Raw genomic sequence first — 24,718 nt, 5'->3', positions numbered from 1 at the left:
AATTTTTCACCTAACTATAAGCAATGTATGTAGGAGTCGGAGTCGTGGAGTCGGTGCAAATGAAATTGAGGAGTCTGAGTCGAAGGTTTGGCTTACCGACTCCACAGCCCTGCTAGGTGGCAGCAGAATTACATGCCCATCCAAGTGGAACAGTATAAATTGTCAGTGAGGCTATACGCTTTCCAAGTGGAGCGGTCTGGTAAAAGATTGCATATCAGTCATAAGATGAGAACCCGAATAAACCCAGCACTATAGCACAACCACACAATGTTACATACAGAGCACGCCCCTTATAAAATTATCATTTTTGCTACTTACATGTGTACAGTGGAACCTTGGTTAACGAGAACAATCCGTTCTGTGACTGTGCTTGTTAACCAAGTTACTCGTTCAGAAAAGCAAGATTTCCCATAGGAAATCATTGCAGTGCAGACAATTCGTTCCACAACTTGTTAAATGTCCCATCCTGGTCCCCTATTCTATCATTCCACACATGCACACGCACATATTATGCTCACCTTACCTTCCGTTCCATTGCCGGTCTGCTGGGACTTGCTGTTCTCCGGTACGGGCTGTGTATCAGGTAACCATCACGACGAGGGAGGAACTTCCACTGTCAGAGCGCTGACGTCAAAGGCAGGAGCCGCTTGCCTCTGATTGGCCAGCTCGCTGCTTTGGAGTAGCGTCTGACAGCTGAAGTTCCTGCTTCGTCGCTATGGTTGCTGATGCACAGCCTGGAGCGGCGAACTAAAAGACCCAGGAGGCCGGCGATGGAACAGAAGGTACACATTATGCTCACCTTACCTTCCGTTCCATCGCCAGCCTCCTGAATCTTGTAGTTCGCCACGAGGATTCCTCCCTCGTCGTAATGTATTGGGGAACTACAAGAACCATGAGGCCGGCGAGGGAACAGAAGGTAAGGTGTGTGTGTCTGTGTGTGTGTCTGTGTGTGTGTCTGTGTGTGTGTCTGTGTGTGTGTCTGTGTGTGTGTCTGTGTGTGTGTCTGTGTGTGTGTCTGTGTGTGTGTCTGTGTGTGTGTCTGTGTGTGTGTCTGTGTGTGTCTGTGTGTGTGTCTGTGTGTGTGTCTGTGTGTGTGTCTGTGTGTGTGTCTGTGTGTGTGTCTGTGTGTGTCTGTGTGTGTGTCTGTGTGTGTCTGTGTGTGTGTGTCTGTGTGTGTGTGTCTGTCTGTCTGTCTGTGTGTGTCTGTCTGTCTGTGTCTGTGTGTCTGTCTGTGTGTGTCTGTCTGTGTGTGTCTGTCTGTCTGTCTGTGTGTCTGTCTGTCTGTGTGTGTCTGTCTGTCTGTGTCTGTCTGTCTGTCTGTGTGTGTCTGTCTGTCTGTGTCTGTCTGTCTGTCTGTGTCTGTCTGTCTGTCTGTCTGTCTGTGTCTGTCTGTGTGTGTCTGTCTGTGTGTGTCTGTCTGTCTGTGTGTGTCTGTCTGTCTGTGTCTGTCTGTCTGTCTGTGTCTGTCTGTGTGTCTGTCTGTGTGTGTCTGTGTGTCTGTCTGTGTGTGTCTGTCTGTCTGTGTCTGTCTGTCTGTCTGTGTGTCTGTCTGTCTGTGTGTCTGTCTGTGTCTGTCTGTCTGTCTGTGTCTGTCTGTGTGTCTGTCTGTGTGTGTCTGTCTGTGTGTGTCTGTCTGTCTGTGTCTGTCTGTCTGTGTCTGTCTGTGTGTCTGTCTGTGTGTGTCTGTCTGTGTGTGTCTGTCTGTGTGTGTCTGTCTGTCTGTCTGTGTCTGTGTGTGTCTGTCTGTCTGTGTCTGTCTGTGTGTGTCTGTCTGTGTGTGTCTGTCTGTCTGTGTCTGTCTGTCTGTCTGTGTCTGTCTGTGTGTCTGTCTGTGTGTGTCTGTCTGTCTGTGTCTGTCTGTGTGTGTCTGTCTGTGTGTGTCTGTCTGTGTGTGTCTGTCTGTCTGTCTGTGTCTGTGTGTGTCTGTCTGTCTGTGTCTGTGTGTGTCTGTCTGTCTGTGTCTGTCTGTGTGTCTGTCTGTGTGTGTCTGTCTGTGTGTGTCTGTCTGTGTGTGTCTGTCTGTGTGTGTCTGTCTGTCTGTCTGTGTGTCTGTCTGTCTGTGTGTGTCTGTCTGTCTGTCTGTCTGTGTGTCTGTCTGTCTGTGTGTGTCTGTCTGTCTGTCTGTGTGTCTGTCTGTCTGTCTGTCTGTGTCTGCTGTAAGAGCGCGGTGGATGGACGGAACCGGAAGTGTGTGCGGTGAGGATTTTGCTCGTACAGCAAGGCTTTCTCGTAAAGTTACAAATTTACAGAAAGCTTTGCTCGTTAAGCGAAATTCTCGTTAACTGGGTTACTCGCTAAGCGAGGTTCCACTGTATTACCGCTTAGGGGGTTTTGTTCCGTTTTTACTTCTCCCCTTTTGCTTTTTAATGGTGTTTTATTCTTAATACATTAATAAAGATGTATTTTCTATGACACTTAATGGCGTTTTTTATTTATAGGCAGTAAGTATTAGAAAGTCGTTTGAACATGTTACTTTCATAACATTAAAATTGTAAATCTTAAAGGTAAAATCCAGCACGTGTAGTCTACACTGCCCGGACTGTTACTGTAAACATGCCTGTGCTTTGTATTACGTGTTGTCAAGGTCAGAATGACGATGATGATGATGAGACTCAAAGGATCTCTCGGATCCGGCTGCTGTTTCTAATTAAAATGTCATGAGTGCACTTAGAGATTAAATAACTAGACAGCAAGTCAGTTACATCTATCTCCATGACTGGCTCTTAACCAAGTGATCTTTATTATTTGAAAAAACTCTAAACCGAGCAGTAAGGGTTGTAAACAAAAGTTTTAGTCCAATCAAGTATCGCAGGGCAGGGCTTCATGACGTAGAGAGATCTACACATCCTCCTTGGATTGGTCAGTCCAGGCTCCAGGAATTTCTTTTGTCCATCTGTCTTGGGTGTAGAACAGGAAATAGCAGCCATCTTTACAATTACATGTGCTGGTATATACTGTGTCTAAGGAAAATACACTGAATATGCAATATACATATATACATGTTAGTAAGAAAAGCATTCACAAATATGTGTGTTAGTTCACATCTACTGAACTATATAACTGAGTCTATGAAATGGCTGAATTAAGTATTTTTGGATACTCAATTCTTTATCCTCAACAGTGTGATTTTGACTTTTGATTGTTTGATGTAACCCTAACCCTTTTTATTCTAGAATGTCAAAAAAAGAAGCGACAGAACAAAAATGAATCGCTCGTCTCCTTCCTGGAATACCTCCACCTGAACATAGGATCTTGCCAACAGTTTATTTGCACTGAGCATTCTTATCATCACTTTACAGCTCTGCACCTACCACTACATCATTAATACTAGAAGTCCCAGAAATTTCAAGCTCCCCCCTGTAGTCCCAAAAGAGGGTCAAATGACCTAACGTTAGTCCGATAGGAATAGAACTAACTAGAAACTAAATGGCTAAACTCAATGGAAAACAACAACCTCCTGTGGTGCGCCTTAATTACAGAACAAAAGACGGTGATTATAGGATGTTAGCTAAAATCCTTCAGGTCATTCGACCCGTCTCTGGGTTCTGAAGGTAGAAATGTTAAATGACCCCTCTCTGGGACTTCTAGTGTTTAAAATATTAGGTTTTATTTATAGTAATGTGCGCTCTTCAGCATAATCATGTCATGTACACACTGGTTTTCTTTCATGGTTGACCAAAATCCAGCTATGTTTGAAGACAACGGATTAGTGCTTCAGTTTTAATTCTTTGATATTCAGAAACTAAAATAATTCTAATATAATTATACTAATTAAGATGAAGGCTTTATAAATAGTTCAGGGTATTCATATTATCAATTTTTAAGTGACCATTAATAAATAAAAATAAATGTTGCTGTGCCGGCTTATTGTGTCTGTTATACCACTGTTTATCCCCCTCCCTTTTCAGACATGGTCGCTGCTTTCACACTACGTTTTTTTAACATGCGTTATGAACTTTTTTTTTGCTGCAAAAGCGGATCCTGTTTTTCTAAAGAAAAACGCCTGCAAACGCCAGTGTTATTTTACAGGATCCTGTCACTTGAAGTTTATGGGTGGGCATTGGAGTCATGTCATCGGGAGTGAGGGGAACTGAACGTGACAGACTGGAAATTCAGATGCCGCTGCGGAAAAAAAGAGAGAGGGAGGGGAAGAGAGAGAGAGAGGGAGGGAGGAAGACAGAGGGAGGGGAGAAGAGGGAGAGAGAGGGGAGAAGAGGGAGGGAGAGGGGAGAAGAGGGAGGGAGAGGGGAGAAGAGGGAGGGAGAGGGGAGAAGAGGGAGGGAGAGGGGAGAAGAGGGAGGGAGAGGGGAGAAGAGGGAGGGAGAGGGGAGAAGAGGGAGGGAGAGGGGAGAAGAGGGAGAGAGAGAGGGGGGGGAAGGAAGAGTGGAGGGGGGGGAAGGAAGAGTGGAGGGGGGGGAAGGAAGAGTGGAGGGGGGGGGAAGGAAGAGTGGAGGGGGGGGGGGAAGGAAGAGTGGAGGGGGGGGAAGGAAGAGTGGAGGGGGGGGGGGAAGGAAGAGTGGAGGGGGGGGGAAGGAAGAGTGGAGGGGGGGGGAAGGAAGAGTGGAGGGGGGGGGGAAGGAAGAGTGGAGGGGGGGGGGGGAAGGAAGAGTGGAGGGGGGGGGAAGGAAGAGTGGAGGGGGGGGGAGGAAGAGTGGGGGGGGGGAGGAAGAGTGGAGGGGGGGAAGGAAGAGTGGAGGGGGGGGGGAAGGAAGAGTGGAGGGGGGGGGGAAGGAAGAGTGGAGGGGGGGGGAGGAAGAGTGGAGGGGGGGGGAAGAGTGGGGGGGGAAGAGTGAGGGGGGGGAAAGGAAGAGTGAGAGAGAGGGACAGAGTTACTGGGCATTCTCAGTACACCAAACAGGATCCTGTCTATCAGTACGGCTACATGCGCACGCTGCGTTTTTTGGTGCAGTTTTGTTGTCAGGACTTTCTGACATTTGACTTCCCAGCAAAGTCTTTGAGAAGTCGGATTTGCTGTGCGCACCTTGCAGTTTGTCAGTGTTTTTTGACTAAAGTTTGTGACCAAAAAGAAGCCGGATGTTCATCCTTTCTTGTCAACATTTGTCATGAAAACGCATGCTATCAAATTGGTGCGTTTTCGATGCATTTTTTTTTTATGCGTTTTACTTGCGTTTTTGGTGCTTTTTTGGTACCAAAAATGCACCTACATTACAAGAGTTTGTTTTTTTTTTTACATTTCAAGGCTTCCTCTGACAAGGTGCAGAAAAAAATGCAGCATTCGCATGTGGCCTTAAGGGTGCTATACACGTTGCGACATCGCGAGCAATAGCACCCGCCCCTGTCGTTCGTGCAACATTTGGTGATCGCTGCCGTAGTGAACTATCGCTACAGCAGTGTCACACGCACATACCTGGTCAGCGACGTCGCTGTGATAGCCGAACAATCCCTCATTCAAGGGGGAGGTGTGTTCGGCATCACAGCGACGTCACTAAGCGGCACGCCCAATAGCAGAGGAGGGGCGGAGATGAGCAGCTGGAACATCCCGCCCACCCTCCTCCTTCCGCATTGCCGGTGGACGCAGGTAAGGAGATCTTCGTCGTTCCTGCGGTGTCACACATAGCGATGTGTGCTGCCGCAGGAACGAGGAACAACCAGCGGCATGCACCACCAACGATATGAAAAGGAGTGACGTGTCAACGATTTTTGACGTTTTTGCTATCGTTAATCGTCGCTCCTTGGTGTCACACGCTGCCATGTCACTAACCATGCCGGATGTGCGTCACTAATGACGTAACCCCGACGATATATCGTTAGCGATGTCGCAGCGTGTAAAGCCCCCTTTACTGTCCCGTTTTAAACTTGCAGCAATCGGGGGTGGTTTTTAGACAAAATGTAAAACAAACTGACTAATCCTTGTTATACTGCATACACAAACTTTATTTAACCCCTTAAGGACGAAGCCAGTTTTGTACTTAATGCCCAGGCCATTTTTTGCAATTCTGACCAGTGTCACTTTATGAGGTCATAACTCTGGAACGCTTCAACGGATCCCGGTGATTCTGACATTGTTTTTTCGTGACATATTGTACTTCATGATAGTTATAAATTTAGAACGATATTTTTTGCTTTTATTTGTGAAAAAATCGGAAATTTGATGAAAATTTTGCAATTTTCAAACTTTTAATTTTTATGCCCTTAACCCAGAGAGTTATGTCACACAAAACAATTAATAAATAACATTTCCCACTTGTCTACTTTACATTAGCGCAATTTCTGAAACAAAATGTTTTGGGGTTAGGAAGTTAGAAGGGGTCAAAGTTCATCTGCAATTTCCCATTTTTTCAACAAAATTCACAAAACCATTTTTTTAGGGACCACATCACATTTGAAGTGACTTTGAGAGGCCTGGGTGACAGAAAATACCTAAAAGTGACACCATTCTCAAAACAGCACCCCTCAAAGTACTGAAAACCACATCCAAGAAGTTTATTAACCCTTCAGGTGCTTCACAGGAACTAAAGAAAAGTGGAATGAAAAAAAGCAAAAAATAAAATTTTACCTAAAATGTTGCTCTACCCCAAATTTATTCACTTTTAGAAGAAATAACACAACAAAATGAACCCCAAAACTTGTTACCCACTTTCTTATGAACGTGCCAATACCCCACATGTGGTCAGAAACCTTTGTTTGGACAAATGGGAGGGCTCGGAACAGAAGGAGCAATATTTGAATTTTGGAAAGCAAATTTGGCTGAAATAGATTGCGGGCACCATGTTGCATGTACATGTCCGCTAAGGTACCTAAACAGCAGAAACCCCTCACAAGTGACACCATTTTGGAAACTAGACCCCTTAAGGCTTCTATCTAGGGGTATAGTGAGCATTTTGGATCCACAGGTACTTCACAGATTTTGATAACGTTACGTTGTCACATTGAAAATTTTCATTTTTTTCTCAAAAATGTTGCTTTAGCATCAATTTTTTCACTTTTTCAAGAGGTAATTCCAAAAATTTGACCCCAATGTTTGTTACCCACTTTTTTATGAGCGCGGTGATACCTCACTTGTGGTCTGAAACCTTTGTTTGGAGAAATGGGAGGGCTTGGAACGGAAGGAGCAATATTTGAATTTTGGAAAGGAAATTTGGCTGAAAAAGATTGCGGGCACCATGTCACATTTGGAGGACCCCTAAGGTACGTAAACAGCAAAAAAACACCACAAGTGACCCCATATTGGAAACTAGGCCCCTCAAGGAATTTATCTTGATGTTTGGTGAGTACCCTGAACCCCCAGGTGCTTTACAGAAGTTTATAACGTTGAGCCATGAAAATAAAAAAATAAAATTTTACCACAAAATTGTTACTTCAACCAGGTAGCTTTTTTTTTCACAAGGGAAACAGGAAAAAAATCACCATGAAATTTATTGCGCAATTTCTCCTGAGTTTGGCGATACCTTATATGTGGTGGAAATCAACTGTTTGGGCACACTACAGGGCTCAGAAGAGAAGGAGTGCAATTTGACTGCAAAATTGGCTGGAATCAATAGCGGACGCCATGTTGCATTAGGAGAGCCCCTGAGGTGCCTAAGCAGTGGAGGTCCACCACAAGTGACCCCATTCTGGAAATAAGACCCCTCAAGGCTTTAATCTAGGTGTATATTGAGCATTTTGAATCCACGAATACTTCACAGAATTTGATAAGCTTAGGTTGCCATATTGAAATTTTCATTTTTTTCACAAAAATGTTGATTTAGCGACACATTTTTCACTTTTTCAAGAGGCAACAACAAAACATGTACCCCACAGGTTGTTATCTAATTTCTTGTGAGCGCAGGGATACCCCACATGTGGCCAAAAACCTTTGTTTGGATAAATGGGAGGGCTTGGAATGGAAGGAGCACCATTTGAATTTTGGAAAAGTTGAAGTAAATTGCGCGCACAATGTCACATTAGCAGGGCCCCTTGGGCACCTATACATCAGAAACCCCCCACAAGTGACCTCATTTTGGAAACTGGACCCCTCAAGGATTTTATTCAGGAGTATAGTAAGCATTTTGAATCCACAGGTACTTCACAAAAATGTTGCTGTAGCAACAAATTTCTCACTGTTAAGGGGGCTTTACACGCTGCGACATCGCTAATGCGGAGTCGTTAGGGTCACGGAATTGGTGACGCACATCCGGCCGCATTAGCGATGCCGTTGCGTGTGACACCGATGAGCGATTTTGCATCGTTGCAAAAACGTGCAAAATCGCTCATCGGTGACATGGGGGTCCATTCTCGATTATTGTTACTGCAGCAGTAACGATGTAGTTCGTCGCTCCTGCGGCAGCACACATCGCTATGTGTGACGCCGCAGGAACGAGGAACCTCTCCTTACCTGCCTCCCGGCCGCTATGAGGAAGGAAGGAGGTGGGCGGGATGTTCCGGCCACTCATCTCCGCCCCTCCGCTTCTATTGGGCGGCCGCTCAGTGACGTCACTGTGACGCCACACGGACCGCCCCCTTAGAAAGGAGGCGGTTCGCCGGTCACAGCGACGTCGCCGGGCAGGTAAGTATGTGTGACGCGTCTGCGCGATGTTGTGCGGCACGGGCAGCGATTTGCCCGTGTCGCACAACAGATGGGGGCGGGTACCCACGCTAGCAATATCGGGACCGATATCGCAGCGTGTAAAGTAGCCTTTAGGCTATGTGGCCATGATCCAGCGACACGGCGTCTAGTACCCAGTGTCAGCCTCCTGCAGAAATGTGAGTGTTGTCCACGGGAGAACGCAGCTGCCCATGCCCACGATTTGGGTTCAGGCTGCTGTGGACTTTAGTTCTATTCTACCTGCAAAGAACACTCATCTCCGCAGCATAAATTGACATGCTGAGGCTCGGGAAGCTGCGCCACAGGTCGATTTATGCTGCGGAGAAAAGAAACACAGTGGGCACGGGATTTCTAAAAATCCTGCCACTGTGCTTCTACTGCACAACGCAGCGTTATGGGCGCAGGGAAAACACTCTGCGCCCAAAACGTTGCAAACCCTGATTGTGGGCACACAGCGTAAAATGCTACAATGGATGAATGGATAGATGTCAAACATATATAACGTCCCACCCCCCTTCATATTCTAAGCTGGCGCCCTTTAGTGCCTTTCATGTGACACTAAAGGGTGCCTAGCCTTGTATTTAGCCCAAAAAAAAAAAAAAGAATTAAAATAAATGACGTGGGGTCCCCCCTATTTTTGATAGCCAGCTAGGGTAAAGCAGACAGCTGTAGCCTGCAAACCACAGCTGACAGCTTCATCTTGTCTGGTGATCAATTTGGAGGGCTCCCCAAGCTGGTTTTTTTTTTAATTATTTATAAATAAATAATTAAAAAAAAAAAACAAACGTGGGGTCCCCCCAAATTAGATCACCAGCCAAGGTGAAGCTGACAGCTGGGGTCTGGTATTCTCAGGATGGGAAGAGCCATGGTTATTGGACTCTTCCCAGCCTAAAAATAGCAGGCCGCAGCCGCCCCAGAAGTGGCACATCCATTAGATGCGCCAATTCTGGCGCTTCGCCCCAGCTCATCCCGCGCCCTGGTGCGTTGGCTAACGGGGTAATGAATGGGGTTGATACCAGGTGTGTAATGTCACCTGGCATCAAGCCCAGCAATTAGTTATGTCACGGCGTCTATCAGATACCCGACATAACTAATTGACAGTAATAAAAAAAAAAATTGACAACAAAAAAAAATTTATTTGAAAAAACACTCCCCAAAACATTCCCTGATTGACCAATTTATTGAAAAGAAAAAAAAAATCCACTATAATCCATTTGGACGTCCCAGATCGACTCTGGACCTTCTAGAATATGGGGGACACGTTCAGGGAACGTATCCCCCATTTTCTATTAGGGCAGACCCTCCATTTGAGGAGAGTGGGTGCAAAGAATCTGCACCCACCCTCCCTGGGTCACAGCTGCAGTGTGCCGAGCAGCAGCAGCAGCAGCAGCCAGCGTCCTGAACACAGGAAGCTGACAGCCGCGCTCTGCACATGTGACCGGCGTCTGCTGTGAAGGAGCCGGAGGAGGGGGGCCGCGGGGCATCAGTGCTCCGACAGGTATGTATGACACCGGGGTACACCAGGGGGGGATAGAGGGGGACCCGGCAGGGCCTAGGGAGCAGGTTTCTGTCGTATGTGTTATGGCACATACGACAGAAACCATAGGAACAGTGTAAATGCGGCCGGCGCGCTGCTGTGCTCGCCGGTGCGCGCGGCCATCTTGGATTTTCGGGAGGGGGTTGGGGGTCGGGGGGGGCACTTTGGGGATACCGAGGGGACCGGAGGGAACCGGGAAAAAGATTTATCTCCCATCTGGCATGTTTGATCATGCCAGATGGGAGATAAATCATTTTTTACCGGCGCGGTCATTTACTATAACTTGATGATCGGTATACGGTGTATACCGGTCATCACGTGACTGGGGACCGGAAAAACCGGCCCGAATCATGATCTCCAGGGTCTCAGCTACCCCCGGCAGCTGAGACCCCGGAAATTTTCTGACTCTGGGGGGCGCTAGACCCTTTTTTCTGACCGCCGTTAAAAAGCGGCGGATCGGAAGAAGTACCTTAATTTATCGCCGTTAAAAGGCATAACGGCGGTCGTTAAGGGGTTAAATTTGCTACATGTGCAAAAATAAATCAACAATAAATAAAAAGGCTTCAACATAGGGCGATATGAGTGCAAAGTGAAAAATTTTTTATAAACATTTTTTGAGCCCTATAAGTGGAGAAACAAAGGTAGAGAAAGGACCTTGTGGCTGAATGTCCAAAGATAATTCCTTCTGACCTACAGAGTAGTGTTGTTCATCATCTTGTTCTGTGAAATAGCTGGCAAATGTAAAAGGATTCTTTTTGTTCATTTCCGCACCATTTTTACCCATGTATTTTGGACCTACTCCAACCACCTTGCCCTAAGGCCAGAGTCACACTTGCGAGTGCCTCTCGTGTAACTCGCGAGAGTTTTTCATTGAATCACCCGGCATGGACTCACACTCTCAGGACAGGAGCATCTCAGCTGCGTAGACATACATGCAACCGACCCGCTCCTGTCAGGAGAGTGCGAGTCCGTGCCGGATGATTCAATGAGTTACACGCGAGGCACTCACAAGTGTGACTCTGGCCTAACAGAGACTACTACGCTATTTTTGTTCAATAGTCTTGCTGCCCTTCCTCATCGAACAATGAAATGCTGAAAACACCTTGCTTATTGCGGTCCATAGTTGTGGCTCAGTGATTCTCTGGGGCTGCTTTGATTTCTTCGGGTACTGGAAACATGACGTTTTCGGAGAGCCAGATAGATTCAATGAAGCATAGGAAGTCCCAGGTGGAAACGTAATTCATGTGAGAAAGCTGAAGCGGGATTATATTTAACCCTGCCTCCATGAAAATGAGCCCACGCATACCTCAAAGTCCTTCAAGAATTGATTTCAAGAAGTCCTGAAAGATTCTAGAGTTTTCATCACTAGAGATTAGCGGGTCGAATTTCCTGAAATTCTCCTTTCCCTGTGAATTTGAACAATTTGTGATGTTTGTTTACAAGAATTGGAATAAAAAAAAATGCTGGACAAACTAGCCAGAGAGCGTGCTAAAGAAGTCAGAGGCTGCCTTTTGAGGTTCTCCATAAGGCTAGGTTCACATTTCCGTTGTTTTGCATCAGTCACATGCCCTTTTTCGGGACATTAACATTTGGTACATTGATCACTATTATCTATTGCAATGGATTATAGTTGTCAGTTTCAAACTGACACAAGTCTGAGTGCATGCTCCAGACATGATCCCAGAAGCTTGCCATAGGGGGGAGTGGAGGAGTTCCTGCAGCAGTTCCAACAGGGGATGCCTTGGCTCAGCAGCCCTGCACTGCATCGGATCCTCAGGCACAGCAGCAGCAGGCCCAGGAGCACATAGTGGCGGTGGGAGATAAGGTGGAGGTCGGGGGGCAGCCCTCCCCACTGCCGGGAGAAGAAGGGACTGCAGCCACAGCTGGTAATATCAGGGAACAGAGCAGCCTGCTTCCCCCCTCTGGGCCTCGGTGTGCAGGTCAACCTTCCCAGCTTCCCCAGCACCAGACTAAAACTCCAGCGTCTATTACTGCAGGTGCTCACCTTAAAGGGCCAGACACCTCCTATAAGGACATGCATGATTTCATAAGTAAACTTCCTTCTAAAGAGGACTTTCAATGCCTCATACATGAGGTTAAAGCAACTTGCAGGTCAGAAATAGCTGAAGTGAGGAGAGATTTGCAGCAATTGTCTGGCAGAATTGAATCCCTGGAGGAAGAGCATGACATCACCAGATCCCATGTATCAGAATTACACAAACTGGCAACATCGCAACAAAAAATTATGGAGGATATGCAGTCTCACATAGAGGATCTCGACAACAGAGGACGCCGTTGCAATGTCCGTGTGAGGGGGGTCCCAGAGTCAGATGGGCCCGAGGACACAAACTCCATACTACAATCCATCTTTAATGAAGTGTTGGACGCTCCCCCTTCTAACATCATCAAGCTGGACAGGGCACACAGGGCTTTACAGCCGAAGAATTTTTCCACCCAACCCCGGGACATCATTTGTTGCATTCACGACTTCTCCACCAAAGAACTGATCATAGCTAAGGCTAGAATGAGGCGCACGGCACCTGTGTTCAATGGCATGGAAATCCAGCTTTTCCCGGATCTTTCTCGCATCACACTCCAAAAAAGGCGGCACCTCAAACCCCTCCTCACGAGCCTGAAGGAGCACCAGGTTCCATACCGCTGGGGTTACCCGTTTGCACTAACAGCGCGCAGAGGGGGTAAATCGGCGACCCTTCGCACTCCAGCAGATACCACTCTGTTCTGTGAAGCACTGGCCATTCCAGCGGTCTGTATCCCAGATTGGGACTTGCAAAGGTTGGAAGGGCCGCCCCCTCCCGTGTGGTCCAAGGTGAGGGGTGGAGGGCGTGGGGCTTTGGGGGGGGGAGGAGGTAGGGGCCGCAGGTCGCTCCCCTCCCCGGCTCACCGTTGAGGACACTCCTTAACCTGGTTGGTGCCTATTTCTTATACCCTCTGAGTTCCAGTGGCTGAGCATGCTTTGTGATACTGTGACTCTCTCTACAGCAAGCCTCTGACTGTCCATTGTGTCATCTGCGGCCCTCTGGGTCTGTTGAGCAGCATAAGGGGGGGGGGCTGTAGCCACAATGATGCCGTGGGGGGTAGGGGGGTTGGCGGGAGCCCGGTCCCCTTACTTGGAGTTAGTGGTTGAGGTTTTTTGTTTTTTTTTTCCCTTGTTTCCTTTTGGCACGGGCCCGTGCCCACTGGACTGACCCCCGTGGGAGGGCTACTGGGGAGTGAGGTGGGTGGCTCTCTTAGCCCAGACGGGTTGGGGAACCTCCCTCTAGGTCTCTCCCTTCCGGGTTGACCCCCCGGGAATCTATGCCTAAGGTTTATGCATTTTGGTTAATGTTCTTAATTCATGTTCATTTCTATGTTTGTCCTTGTCTTCCCCCCTCCCCGATGTTTTTTCCTTATGTGTCCTTTCAGGTACCACCCCTTCTAGAGTCCCTGGTAGCTGCGGCCCTTTGTCGTATGGACCGTCTCCTCTGGCCGGCTTCACAGGGGAAGTCATGCCCCCGACGGTATAGGTGTGCCATTAGCTTTTTCTTACTTCTAAGTTTTAGATATGACCCGCATTATCTCTCTTAACGTAAAAGGTCTGAATTCACCCCGTAAGAGGAAATTGCTGCTACAGGAACTGAAAACATCAGGTGCAGACATAGCCTTTATCCAAGAAACACATTTTGTGGAATCAAACACTTTCAAATTTGCGTCCCACCGCTTTCCCATCCATTACTCGGCTTACTCGGGCTCCAAGAGAGGGGGAGTTGCTATTTTAATATCCTCCAGTTGTCCTCTACAAATTACGGGTTCTCACTGCGATCCAGAGGGTAGATATGTGATTCTGGAGGGCCAACTGGGGGGATCCCCGCACATACTGGCCAACATTTATGCACCTAATGAAGGGCAGATACGCTTTCTTAAGAAAATACTCGATCTGATAGGCGGACTGGCACTGGCCTCTACGGTGTTGGGGGGAGACCTTAACATCCCTTTTTCGGAGGTGGCCGACAGACTCTCTGTGGGTGGACACCCTCCATCGGGTGCTTTGAAAAATTTGTCCCGGGACTTTCGTAGGCTCATTAGATCAGGGGCTTTATACGACACTTGGAGGGTGGACCACCCGGGAGAGAGGGCCTTTTCCTTCTACTCGCATCCGCATCAGACGCACACCAGAATAGACTATTTTTTCATTGACTCACAGCTGCTGGGGCGTCTTGAGAGGGTGGAAATGGGATCCATTACGTGGTCAGACCATTCCCCACTCATAATGGACTTCAAGAAAGATGGTCCTCGACCTAGGCCTCAGCATTGGCGCCTTAATGAATCTCTGATCAAAAATCCCGACACTAGGGCCTTTTTAAATAAGCAACTGGTCGAATTCTTTCAGTTGAACACGGGCACGGTCACGTCGCCGGCAACACTCTGGGAAGCTCACAAGGCAGTGATGAGGGGACTATGCATTAGAGAGGGCGCCAGGGCTAAAAAGAATGCCACAAGCCAGCGGGACTCTATAACGGCCCATCTTAAGCTACAGGAGGGGAGACTGGCGGCTGCCCCATCACTGACTATTCTTAGGAGAGTCATCAGCCTTAGGGAAAAATTGAGAGACTTGGCAATTGGCAGAGCAGAAAAATTGCTAACCTTTTCCAAACAAAGATACTATGAAAGGAGTAATAAGGCTCATACCTTACTCGCCAGGCAGCTTGAGGAGTGCGCTACATCCTCATGCCCTCAGGCTCTGTGCGACGAAAAGGGCACTAGCCACTATCACCCCGCTTCAATAGCTGACATTTTTTTCAATTACTACAACAAGCTTTATAACCTTCCGGTTCCCCCGGGCATGGCTTCGCGCGGGGCTGGGGCACTTGGGGACTGTTTTTCGGCCCTTGAGCTCCCTTCACTGCCTTGCGGAGCAGCCGCGGCTTTGAATGAAGAGATTACTACAGAGGAACTGGAGCAAGTTCTGGAAGACCTGCCTGGCGGGAAGTCACCGGGCCCGGACGGCTTTACTTATTTTTATTACAAGGTGTTTGCGGCGGAGCTCCTCCCACACATGGCCGCCTTGTTTAACTCTTTCCTTCAGGGTGACCCTATCCCTCCATCCATGCTACACTCCCATTTAATACTCCTGCCCAAGCCACCCAGGGACCCATTAGACTGTGCTAATTATAGACCAATAGCCCTTTTGAACTCCGATTTGAAGATGTTCTCCAAGCTCTTGGCGGCCAGGCTTAATCGATGGTTGCCCCAACTCGTGTATAAAGACCAGGTGGGTTTTGTCCCTTGCCGTCAGGGGGGGGACAACACCAGGAAGGTCATAGACCTGGTGGATGTGGCAAATCGGACGAAGCAACAGGCGTTGGTGTTGAGTCTAGATGCAGAGAAGGCTTTTGACCGCCTTGCGTGGCCTTTTCTCTTCAAGACAATGGAGGTCTTTGGGATCTCGGGTGGCTTTATGCGGGCCTTGAAGTCCCTGTATAGCGCTCCTACGGCCTCTATCAAACTCCCCCTCCACATCTCTAAGCCTTTTCTCATCTCCAATGGCACCAGGCAGGGGTGCCCCCTGTCCCCCCTCCTTTTTGCGCTATGCATAGAGCCCCTCGCGGCCTCGGTCAGGAGCAACCCAGACATCTCGGGGGTCCTGGTCAGGAATAAACCGTTTAAAATCTCGCTTTTTGCCGACGATGTGCTCATTACACTTACTAACATCCATGTGTCCCTTCCAATTTTAATGTGCACCTTGGGTAGGTACGGGAGCCTTTCGGGGTATAAGATCAACTCTAGCAAAACGGAGGCAATGCCCTTGAATCTCGACCCGGTGGCCCTGGATTACCTGCGTTTGAATTTTAAGTTTCGTTGGAAGACAGATGCGGTCAAGTACCTGGGGGTTAACCTCACATCTACTTATGATTCCCTCTATAACCTTAACTCCCCCCCCCCCCCCCTTTTCCGAGAGCTGAGAACTCTTTTGAGCAAGTGGTTGCCCCTCCCTCTTTCGTGGATGGGGCGCATTGCGGCGGTTAAAATGAGCTTGCTCCCAAAATTATTATATTTCTTTGAAACCCTCCCAGTTAAGGTACCAATACAGGAGCTGAAGTCCCTTCAGGCGGCTATCCTTAGATTTATTTGGTGTAACAAACGTCATAGGGTGGCCAGGGAGGTGTTGATGGCTCGGAGAAACAGGGGGGGCTTTCTGTCCCGGACATCCTAAAATACTATTGGGCGGCCCATCTTAGAGGATCCCCTGTTGGGTGTCCCTTTGGGCATACAACAGGTGGACTGAGATTGAAAAACTTTGGCTGGCGCCTATACATCCAAACGCGCTCCTGTGGCCCTCGGCCCGGTGTGATTCGCCCCCCCTCTTCTTGGACCGATGCAGTTCACTAGGGACCTCTGGGCATTTTGCATTAGAAGATTTCCTTTGGCATCCCCCTGCTCCCCTCTGGTGTCATTCATATACCAACCCTTGCTCCCAAGCAGTCTGGAGTCGGACATGGTGCACCCCTGGCTCAAGGCAGGTCTATTCAGATTTGCAGACATTATAGATGGAAGTACAATGCAGATCCATTCCTTTGAGTACCTTAGAGATAAATTCTCTCTCTCTAATCGAGAGTTTTTCCAATATCTGCAGATCAGAGACTTGGCTGGCTCCTTGTTTGGCAGGGCAGGGGCCTCGATTCCCACAGATTTTGAGAAAATTTGCAGAAGGGGCACTGATACTAAGGGGCTGATTTCGGAAATTTACATTTTGCTTTCTGAGTCACGGGAGGGGCCCGAGGGGTCTTTTCCATACATGCGGAAATGGGAGTCTCTATTGGGAAGGCGGATACTTCCTCAGGAATGGGCAGCAATCTGGGGAAACGCCGCCAAGACGTCAATATGCACACTATATAAGGAAAATATCTATAAAATTTTGCTATTTTGGTACCACACTCCAGATTTCCTTCATGGCATAGACCCCTCCATACCGGCTTGTTGCTGGAGATGCGGGGGAGGCAGGGGCACCATTCTGCACATATTCTGGTCCTGTGCAGGGATAGTCCCCTTCTGGGAGCGGGTTAGAGGGTTGATCCATAAAGTACTATATATAGAGGTTGATCTTGATCCCCTGATCTATGTTCTGGGTCTTGGGAATGGGGGATTGGGAAAAACGGCCTCTAAGCTTTTGTCCCACATCCTTACGGCGGCCAGATGCTTAATTGAATTGGAGGCAGCCAGGGACACCCTCACTCCAGAGCCTCAAGTATAGATTACTGGACGTTAGACGCATGGAACATCTCACGGCACTATTGCATGACACAGTTGACCGTTTCCAGGCCGTGTGGGCACCGTGGGACTACTTTGCGGGACAGGAGGATCTGTGAGACTGAGGCCTATGGGTCCTATGGAAGGAGCATGGACTCTTGAAACCCTTCCCTCTTCCCTCCTATTTCTCCTCTCCCCTCCTAACCTGTCCTGTCATTGTTTGTCTAGGTTCGATAAGAATTGTGAATTTTATGTTTTATTTTATGTATGAAAAACGTAAATTGAAAATCTCAATAAAAATTCAAAGTTTAAAAAAAAAACAAAAAAAAACAAAACAAAAAACGACATGTGCTTTGCCCCATTTTTGTGTCCAGCCAGGTACAACTAGGCAGCTGGGGATTGGAATCCGCAGCACCGGTTGGCCCGAGCTTTCTGGGCCCCTCTGCTGCAAATTGAAGTCCGCAGCCGCCACAGAAAATGGCGCTTTCATAGAAGCGCCATCATCTGTATCGAACTCTTCCAGCAGCCCTGATGCCGGGTGGCTTGCTGGGTAATAAATTGCTTAATACTAGCTTTGTTTTACTAGCTAGTATTAAGCCAGAGATTCTTACTGTCAGGCCAAGTTTGACCCGGCCATTAAGCATCTCCAATAAAGGGTTAAAAAAAAAGACACTACACAGAGAAAAAATACTTTAATAGAAATAAATACACAGACACACTTAGAGACTCCATGTGTATAACTCCCTCTCACCCCTCCACGATCCTGGTCTTCCGTCTTCTTTCTCCTTCAACCCATGCAGCTCTGCTACATCAGACAGCACTGCATGGGAGGAAGAACGCTGCTGCTCCCGTGCAGTCTAATCACTCAATGAGTGAGCAGAGGCTGCGGGTTGTAAGCGGTGATGTTACCACTGCCACTGTTGCAATAGTAACCTGACAGGTGGGTTACTATAGCATTGGTGATCTCCGATCACCCGATTCCCAGTGCCGCTATTCACCGGCTGTGGCATCCAGTCCTTTCATGTGGGCTGACTCTGTAAAGAGCGCCAACATGCAGGAACGGGGAGCCAAGCATGTGCCCAAGCATCTCGCCGGTACACGGAGATGCTTGAACAAGAACCGCGTACCAGAGAGATGCACTGACAGGACCTAGCATGACTTCTAGCCATGTGACCAGTCTGTAGCCAATGAGATAATACACACATGACTGGTCACATGCTATGACGTCACGGAAGGTCCTATCATCAGGCTGGTTATTGGGAGGGCGCAGAGATGATCAAAAGGAGAAGCGTCGGGAGACAAAGTCTGCAGGACGCGTTGTGGGGACCTGTAAGTGTAATGGCAATGTTTATTAACTGTATGTGTATATGTATAATGTGTTTGTATGTGTTTGTGTTTGCCTGCCATTGTTTTTAATAGGGTTCGAAGGTGTTCGTTGAACGTTCGACAAACACACCCGCCGTTCGACGAACCGAACTCGAACATTAGGGGGGTGGCTCATCACTACTAGGGAGGTTTGCGGTTCTTGGACCCTCCCCAGCCTAAGAGTAGCAGGCCGCAGCCGCCCCAGAAGTAGTGCATCCATTAGATGTGCCAATCCTGAATCCTGGTGCTTTTCCCCAGCTCATCCCAATGCTCTTGTGCAGTGGCAAACGGGGTAATAAATGGGGTTGATACCAGATGTGTAATGTCACCTGGCATCAAGCCCTGGGGTTATTGATGTCACGGCGTCTATCAGAAACCCAGTCAGTAACTAAAAAAAAAAAATGGATGACAAACTAATTTTTATTTGAAAAAAAAATCCCCAACACATTCCCTCTTTCACCAATTTATTGAAAAGAAAAAACAAATCCGGGTCCGGCATAATCCAATAAGGGGATCCCACGACGATCCATACTAACTATCCCAGTAAATGAAGAACAGAATGTTCCCCATTGACTGGGAGAGCAGTGTAGTGACCTGAGCTGAAAAAACCTAGCAAATACAAAATGGATACAGCCACACACTAAATGCCATTAATGTATAAGGGAACTCTGGTACTGCATTACTGCTATATGAAAAAATGAGATTTTTAGTTTATGAATTCGCCAATGCATGTAAGCCCGGAAACCAACGGCAAGGTAAATCTCAATATTCCGGGTACCTAACTAAAATGCCACTATCTAGGTTAAAAACATCCATGTCTGGGCAGCTAGACTAAAAATCTAACTTGAAATGCCACTATCTTGGCTAACCTCCATGTCTGGGCAGCTAGGACTCCTGGTATAAGGATTATGAACACAGCCTGGTTTATAGGGCGGAGTGCTCAGTCACAAAGAAACTCACTGCAAATATTTAAAAAAACTGACCCGCACATCCTACAAGTGTGTCTAGGTGCCAGCTGAAAAAACCTAGCAAATACAAAATGGATACAGTCGCACACTAAATGCCATCAACAGCGGGTCAGTTTTTTGAAATATTTGCAGTGAGTTTCTTTGTGACTGAGCACTCCGCCCTATAAACCAGGCTGTGTTCCCACATAACCCTTGATATATTAGAATGCACCCCCATAGTTCTCCATGTATTATAATTCATCCCATAGTTCTCCATATATTATACTGCACCACATAGGCCTCCAGTTTTATAACGCACACCCATAGTCCATGTATAAGGTAGGCTCCATATTCCCCCATATATTATAATGTAGCCCCCATAGTCCTATATGTATTATAATGTAGCGCCATAAATCATCATATTGTATTATGCAGCCCCATACTCCTCCATGTATAATGCACCCCTAGTCCATGTATAAGGTGTCCTTCATGTTTATTATGTAGTCCCATAGACCTCCATGTATCATGCAGCCAGCACCCCCAGGCCTCCATGTGTCATGCAGCCAGCAAAATAAAAAAACAAGTACCTCTCTTCTCCTTCCGACCCCTGCAACCGCGGTAGTTACTCCCCTGCCCCCATATCTCACACACCCTGCTCCCCATACAGCCTGCACCCCCATATCACACACACTACACCCCCATGTCACACACCCTGCTCCCCATACAGCCTGCACCCTCATATCACACACACTACACCCCCATATGTCACACACCCTGCTCCCCATACAGCCTGCACCCCCATATCACACACACTACACCCCCATATGTCACACACCCTGCTCCCCATACAGCCTGCACCCCCATATCACACACACTACACCCCCATATCTCATACACCCTGCTCCCCATACAGCCTGCACCCCCCAGATCACACACACTACACCCCCATATGTCACACACCCTGCTCCCCATACAGCCTGCACCCCCCAGATCACACACACTACACCCCCATATCTCACACACCCTGCTCCCCATACAGCCTGCACCCCCATATCACACACACTACACCCCCATATGTCACACACCCTGCTCCCTATACAGCCTGCACCCCCATATCACACACACTACACCCCCATATGTCACACACCCTGCTCCCCATACAGCCTGCACCCCCATATCACACACACTACACCCCCATATGTCACACACCCTGCTCCCCATACAGCCTGCACCCCCATATCACACACACTACACCCCCATATCTTACACACCCTGCTCCCCATACAGCCTGCACCCCCCAGATCACACACACTACACCCCCATATCTCACACACCCTGCTCCCCATACAGCCTGCATCCCCATATCACACACTACACCCCCATATCTCACACACCCTGCTCCCCATACAGCCTGCACCGCCATATCACACCCACTACACCCCCATATGTCACACACCCTGCTCCCCATACAGCCTGCACCCCCATATCACACACACACTACACCCCCATATCTCACACACCCTGCTCCCCATACAGCCTGCACCCCTATATCACACACTACACCCCCATATCACACACCCTGCTCCCCATACAGCCTGCACCCCCATATCACACACACTACACCCCCATATGTCACACACCCTGCTCCCCATACAGCCTGCACCCCCATATCACACACTACACCCCCACATCTCACACAGCCTGCACCCCCCAGATCACACACACTACACCCCCATATCTCACACACCCTGCCCACATATCTCACCCTGCCTGTACCCCAACTTACCCCTCTCAAACACTCTGCACCCTTCACATCCTTCCGTCACAGTCTGCAGCCCTCATATGCCACTCACCCTGCAGCCCCCCTCATGTCCCCTCTTTTCTTATTACCAGTCATGTGTCCAAATCTCCTTCAGGAATCACTATCTTCTGATGCTTTCTGCCGGCCTCCTGTGTCTCCTCCCACACAGTCACATGGGCGTGACATCATCGCAGGTCCTGCAGGATGGAGTATTCCGTCTTCTGTGCAGGTCAGGAGCACTCCTGCTCTGCTGCAGTTCAGAAACAGCTGGTGGCCTCTCCAGGTCAGGGGCCCCTCTACTGACACTGGGCTCCCCTGACTCACAGGCCGGCCATCACACAGCGGCACTAGTACACATAGGGGCCCAGCAGCCGCTCTGCAGAGCCGGCTGCCGGGCCCCTATGTGTAGTGCCGCTGTGTAGTGGCCGGCCTGTGAGTCAGGGGGAGTCCAGTGTCAGTAGAGGGGCGGCTCACTTCTCCTCGTTCCCCCGCTGATCCGGTCTCCTCGGCGCATCGTCCATTGCTGTCGCTCGCTCTGACCTCTCAGCAGGCGCGCAGTGATGACGTCACCGCGGTCCTCTGCAGAGCTGTCAGAACGCCGACAGTCACAGCGGGGAGAATGATAAGAGAGAGAGCGCCCCGCTCACTCTCTCATCATTGCTCTCAATTGTATCGGCACCTGCGGTGCCGATGCAATTGAAAGCGTGATCCTCAGCGGGGGGCGGTGACAGCATGGCCACCGGGCCCCCCTGAGTAGCGGTGCGCCACTCCTGCCACCGCGAGTGAGCCCCCCCGGCAGCTCAGGGCCCCGGCATTTAACCGGGTTTGCCGGGTGCTGGCGCTGGCCCTGATCGGATGCACACGGAAGTGCTTCCGTGTGCCATCCGATCCTACACAAAAGACATTGAAAAGATGGTCCTGTCCGTGGGTCCGCAAAAAAACAGAAACTGACCAGGACAGATGGAACGGTCATCTGAATGAGCCCTTAGTCAAAGAAACCACAGCAAAAACTCAGGTCAGTCCCATCGGGACCCACAGCCTACTGAAAAAAATTATGAAGATTCGGAGAATCGTGAAACCGTATCCATTCACTCCATAGCCTGGTACATTTGGGGGCAGAAAGTTCCTCCATCCTGCAAATGTTGACCATTTTAGAGTAACACTCATTAATACAAGTGGTCAGAGGTGTTTTCCAGTATCTGGGAATCACAGAGCGTGCAGCTGTCAGGCTAAAGCGGAGAATGTCTTGTTTGGTATAGCTTATCGATGTCATGCTAGGTACCGGAGGTACCGAGCAACGAAAGATTAGGAAAGTAGGAAAGGCGACTCCTGCATTTAGAGATGGTGACCCCTGACTGACCTTACTGCTGGTTCCTGGGGTCCCTCACCCCCCTAGATAGGTTCCAACCTATGCACCAAGACGGATATTTGACCCTAGATATCCATAGTGCTGGGCCCTAAATAGGGAACGGGTGGTATGAGCTCTTCGTTAACCCCACTGAACACTATAGAAGACACAATAAGGACACACAGGGGGAAAATGCATGAACTACTTATCCACAGTTGACTCAGGAAGAAGTTCAGCAACGTTACTACAGATGAGAGCAAACTGCCTGCTTGCAACCAGGGTTTGAAGGAACTGAATAATATCACCAGAACAGTTCAAGGACGGAAGGGGTATTTAAGCACCAAGAGAATACTGATGATCAGCAGCTGGGTGGAAGGAGAGCTCCTACTGGGTCCAAAACGGGGAGAGATGAAAATCCAGCAGGAAAGCTACCTATACCAATGAATACTGACAGTAGGAACAATGGAAAGTCAGGGAGTATTCTGCGCAGCCAAACACTGTGACCTTCTATTGCCAGAAACCACATGACTGTCTGTCACCTGTGACAATCAAATGTCGAAAAGTGGATAGAAGACCAATGCGAGGGCGTCCCTCGATACTCCTTCCAGTAATTAAGAGAGAGTTTTCAAACGTGTTCCCCAAATGGTTTGATCTTACCGCATTCCCACCAGATATGTAATATGATAACTTTTTCAAGATTGCAACTGTGTAATTGTTTCAGTTATTTGGGATATTGTCTATCTGTGCCATCTGTTCCTGTGAGAGAAAAAAAGGGGAGGTCATGTGATTTGTGTTAGGTGACTTATTGTTTGCATTCGTAGCTGGTCAGGGAACTACAAATCCCAGCCACACCAAGTGAGGGCTGCTGAGTGGGCGAGGCTGCAAGTTAAGTGTAGGCTGCAAGTAAAGGCTGCTTTACACGCAGCAACATTGCTAGCGATGCCGCTAGCGAAAGCACCCGCCCCCGTCGTTCGTGCGTCACGGGCAAATCACTACCTGTGGTGAACAATATCGCCGGTACGCGTCACACATACTTACCTTCCTAGCGATGTCGCTGTGGTCGGCGAACAACCTCTTTTTTAAGGGGGTGGTTCGTTCGACGTAACAGCGACGTCACTCAGCGGGCCACCAATAGAAGCAGAGGGGCGGAGAGCAGCTGCATTAACATCACTCCCACCTCGTTGCCGAAGGACGCAGGTACGGTGTTGTTCGTCATTCCTGGGGTGTCACACGTAGCGATGTGTGCTAACTCAGGAACGACGAACAACCTGCGTCCTCAACAAGCAACGATATTTTGAAAATGAACGACGTGTCAACAATCAATGATTTGGTATTTCTGATCGTTAGCGGTCGCTCGTAGGTGTCACATGCAACAATGTCGCTATCGACGCCAGATGTGCGTCACGAATTCCGTGACCCCAACGACATATCGTTAGCAATGTCTTTGCGTGTAACGGGGCATTAAGTGTATAGTTGAACACAATATCATAGTTTGACACAAGAGCATAGTTTGGTGTCACATTTCTAGTTTTCTATTGTTATCTGTACTGTTTATGTGACGCCCTGGCCGGGCCAGGTAGTCACAGATAGGCCCCTGCATTACACCCTTCCCTCACAGGTGACATCAGCCAACCTTTTAAACCCTAGTCAGCCCCCTCAAGGCTGGGTAGACACACCAGGGGGCGTAACCAGGCGGTTGGAAGACGCCCACCAAGGAGTCTAGACAGCCTGGGGTGGGAAAGTAAACAGATCAGCTTAAGGCCCCGTCACACTAAGCAACATCGCTAGCAACATCGCTGCTAACGAACAATTTTTGTGACGTTGCTAGCGATGTTGCTGTGTGTGACATCCAGCAACAACCTGGCCCCTGCTGTGAGGTCGTTGGTTGTTGCTGAATGTCCTGGGCCATTTTTTAGTTGTTGCTGTCCCG

The 24,718-nt window shown here is 48.6% G+C and overlaps 2 protein-coding genes and 1 pseudogene across 2 annotated transcripts in view; all 3 read left to right on the top strand.

Annotated features, from left to right (window-relative positions):
- Positions 1-3,853, top strand: part of MPC1 (mitochondrial pyruvate carrier 1) — a 71,242-nt gene extending 67,389 nt beyond the window's left edge. Inside the window, exon 3 of the mRNA XM_075343767.1 lies at positions 3,174-3,853. Within this exon, the coding sequence (XP_075199882.1) occupies positions 3,174-3,207 (34 nt within the window). The 3' untranslated portion in view covers positions 3,208-3,853. The remainder of the gene's footprint in view (positions 1-3,173) is intronic.
- The window catches only part of LOC142257004 (uncharacterized), a 417,356-nt pseudogene that overhangs the window by 256,391 nt on the left and 136,247 nt on the right, over positions 1-24,718 (top strand).
- LOC142257052 (uncharacterized) overlaps positions 1-24,718 on the top strand; it is a 329,863-nt gene that overhangs the window by 219,818 nt on the left and 85,327 nt on the right. The gene's annotated exons all lie outside the window — the stretch shown is intronic.

The sequence above is a fragment of the Anomaloglossus baeobatrachus genome, chromosome 1 (assembly GCF_048569485.1).
Source record: "Anomaloglossus baeobatrachus isolate aAnoBae1 chromosome 1, aAnoBae1.hap1, whole genome shotgun sequence".
Lineage (NCBI taxonomy): Eukaryota > Metazoa > Chordata > Amphibia > Anura > Aromobatidae > Anomaloglossus > Anomaloglossus baeobatrachus.
The sequence above is the reverse complement of the archived record's forward strand: the minus strand, read 5'-3'. Positions and strand labels throughout refer to the sequence as shown.